This window comes from Sapajus apella, unplaced genomic scaffold (genome assembly GCF_009761245.1).
Source record: "Sapajus apella isolate SASKATOON/1434 unplaced genomic scaffold, GSC_monkey_1.0 scaffold16, whole genome shotgun sequence".
NCBI lineage: Eukaryota > Metazoa > Chordata > Mammalia > Primates > Cebidae > Sapajus > Sapajus apella.
Window position 1 is genome coordinate 10,939,826 of NW_022436956.1, and position 2,651 is coordinate 10,942,476.

The 2,651-nt window shown below is 47.2% G+C and overlaps 1 protein-coding gene across 1 annotated transcript; it reads left to right on the forward strand.

Moving 5' to 3' along the window:
• The first annotated feature begins 713 nt into the window (after positions 1–713).
• On the forward strand, positions 714–1,645 carry LOC116555965 (olfactory receptor 8B4-like). The gene is given in 2 exon segments (XM_032284886.1): positions 714–1,164; positions 1,167–1,645. Coding segments are annotated over 2 exon segments (927 nt in total). The 5' UTR covers positions 714–716.
• Positions 1,646–2,651: the final 1,006 nt, after the last annotated feature.

Consider the following 2,651-nt stretch of genomic DNA (forward strand, 5'->3'; position numbering starts at 1 on the left):
CCACTATTTTCTCGTTCTGGCTAATGGAAAAAGAGACCGCGTGAGGTCCAGCACTGAGTGGGGCCCTGGAAAAGGAAGGTGAAGGTCTGAATCCCATCTTTCCTGATGGTCCCTTTGAAACCCACGATCGAGGGCTCCGGGAAGTCTGTGTTCTCAACACTGACCCTGAGATGAGATGGAATGGACGGTCTTTGAGGAGGCGAGTAGGACGTGCAGAGCCAGTAGGGAACACTCTTGGCTGTCTCTCCAGATGGAAATCCATTATCTAGGTGGGAGACAGGGGCAGAGAATAGGAGGCCACCCTGCGGACCTTGAGAGCTCTTGTCTCTCAGAACCTGAGGCAGCGGGCCCAGGCTGTACTCTTGGTTCTCAGGGTGTCTTTCTGAGAGTCCATGAGCAGCCAGTTCAGGTGTGCTGTCTCCGTCCTCCCTCACCTCTCAAGCAGAGACAGAATTCTTGCTGCCCATGCAGCAAGAATGCTTAAATTCTTGATCAAACACTGCTTAAATTCATGATCAGCCCAGTGGAGCTGAGATCCTCTCACAGACACGTGGTCAATACCTCAGGGTGGGGAGGTGTGTAGATGAGGGGGGGACAGAAGAGAGGGCATCTGCACACGGGCTTGTCTGCTAGAGCCTTCTTCCCATAGCCAGGCTTGTGCTTGTCACGACTCTTTGTGTTTTGCCCTGTTTCCCCAGACAACTCGCCAGAAGAGAATGACTCTGAGAAACAGCTCCTCAGTGACTGAGTTTATCCTTGTGGGATTATCAGAGCAGCCAGAGCTCCAGCTCCCTCTTTTCCTTCTGTTCTTAGGGATCTATGTGTTCACCGGGGTAGGCAACTTGGGCTTGATCTCCTTAATTGGGATAAATTCTAGCCTTCACACCCCAATGTACTTTTTCCTCTTCAACTTGTCCTTTATAGATCTCTGTTATTCCTGTGTGCTTGTCCTGAAAATGCTGAACGACTTTGTGTCAAAAAGTATTATCTCTTTTGTGGGATGCATGACTCAGCTATTTTTGTTCTGTTTCTTTGTCAGTTCTGAGTGCCATGTGTTGGTGTCGATGGCCTATGATAGCTATGTGGCCATCTGCAACCCCCTGCTGTACGTGGTCACCATGTCCCTGAAGGTCTGCTTTCTGCTGATGTTTGGTTCGTATGTGGTTCGTGTGCTGGAGCCATGGCCCACACTGGAAGCATGCTGAGACTGACCTTCTGTGATTCCAACATCATTGACCATTATCTGTGTGAAGTTCTCCCCCTCTTGCTGCTCTCCTGCATCAGCACCCATGTCAATGAGCTGGTATTTTTCATTGTTGTTGGAATACCCATCATGCTGTCCAGCTTAAGCATCGTCATCTCTTACGCTTTGATACTGTCCAACATCCTCCGTATTCCTTCTGCAGAGGGCAGATCCAAAGCCTTTGGGGCATGTGGCTCCCACATAATTGCTGTTGCTCTGTTTTTTGGGTCAGGGGTATTCACCTACTTAACAACATCTTTTCCTGGCTCTATGAACCATGGCAGATTTGCCTCAGTCTTTTACACCAATGTGGTTCCCATGCTTAACCCTTTGATCTACAGTTTGAGGAATAAGGATGTTAAACTTGCCCTGGTCAAAACCTTCAAGGCAGCGCTCTTCTAACGGGTCTCTTTGTATCACTGGAAACTGACTCTTGCTAAGCATGATACTCAAGTGTCTTTCTATGTATAGATGGAGGAATTTTAATCCTTGTCCTCAAAGAGGGTCTCCTCTCCACTTTTAAAAACTGGAAATTTCGGCCACATGCGGTGGCTCATGCCTGTAATTCCAGCACTCTGGGAGGCCAAGGTGGGTGGATCACAAAGTCAAGAGATTGAGACCATCCTGGCCAACATAGTGAAACCTCGGCTCTACTAAAATACAAAAATTAGCTGGGCATGGTGGCGCACACTTGTAGTCCCAGCTACACGGGAGGCTGAGGAAGGAGACTGCCTGAACCCAGGAGGCGGAGATTGCAGTGAGCCAAGATTGTACCACTGCACTCCAGCCTGGCACCTGGTGGCAGAGCAAGACTCTGTCTCAAAAAAAAAAAAAATGGAAATCTCTTTACTCTCTTTGAGGATTATATCATTTTGCAACACTTAAATTGGCTCATTGCATGCAACTTAGTGTCCATGAAGTGCTTTTGTTTACTGAACTCTGCATTAGGCCCAAGAGATGAGTAAGATAAGGCTCCATGCCTTCCATTCTTTTCTTGATAGGCTAAAACTGTTTTTCTGAGCAAGAACACTTCTAGCTAGAACAAGGGGGAGGTGGTGGTATAAAGGTTGAGGAGTGTTTTCTCTTTAGTTACATGAGCAGACTTATCAAAGATCAAAGGTAGATACCTTGGTGCCAATGCTTACATAATCTTCCGGCTCTTCAGGAAGTTGCTTGGCCAGGAAGATCATAAACCCTCCCTTTCGTACACTTGTATGTACACAACAGAAGCCCTCACCCAAGAACTTTCTATCATCTGTTGTATAAGGATGAATCAAAACCCAAATCTTTTATTTCAAAGTTTTAAAACTTCTGGGCCTTGGAATGGTAATCAGGGGTAAGTGATCCTGTGTAACTGGGCCAACTTCTTAGGCTCTGGGGACTCGGGCTGGAAGAAGAAAACAAAGAA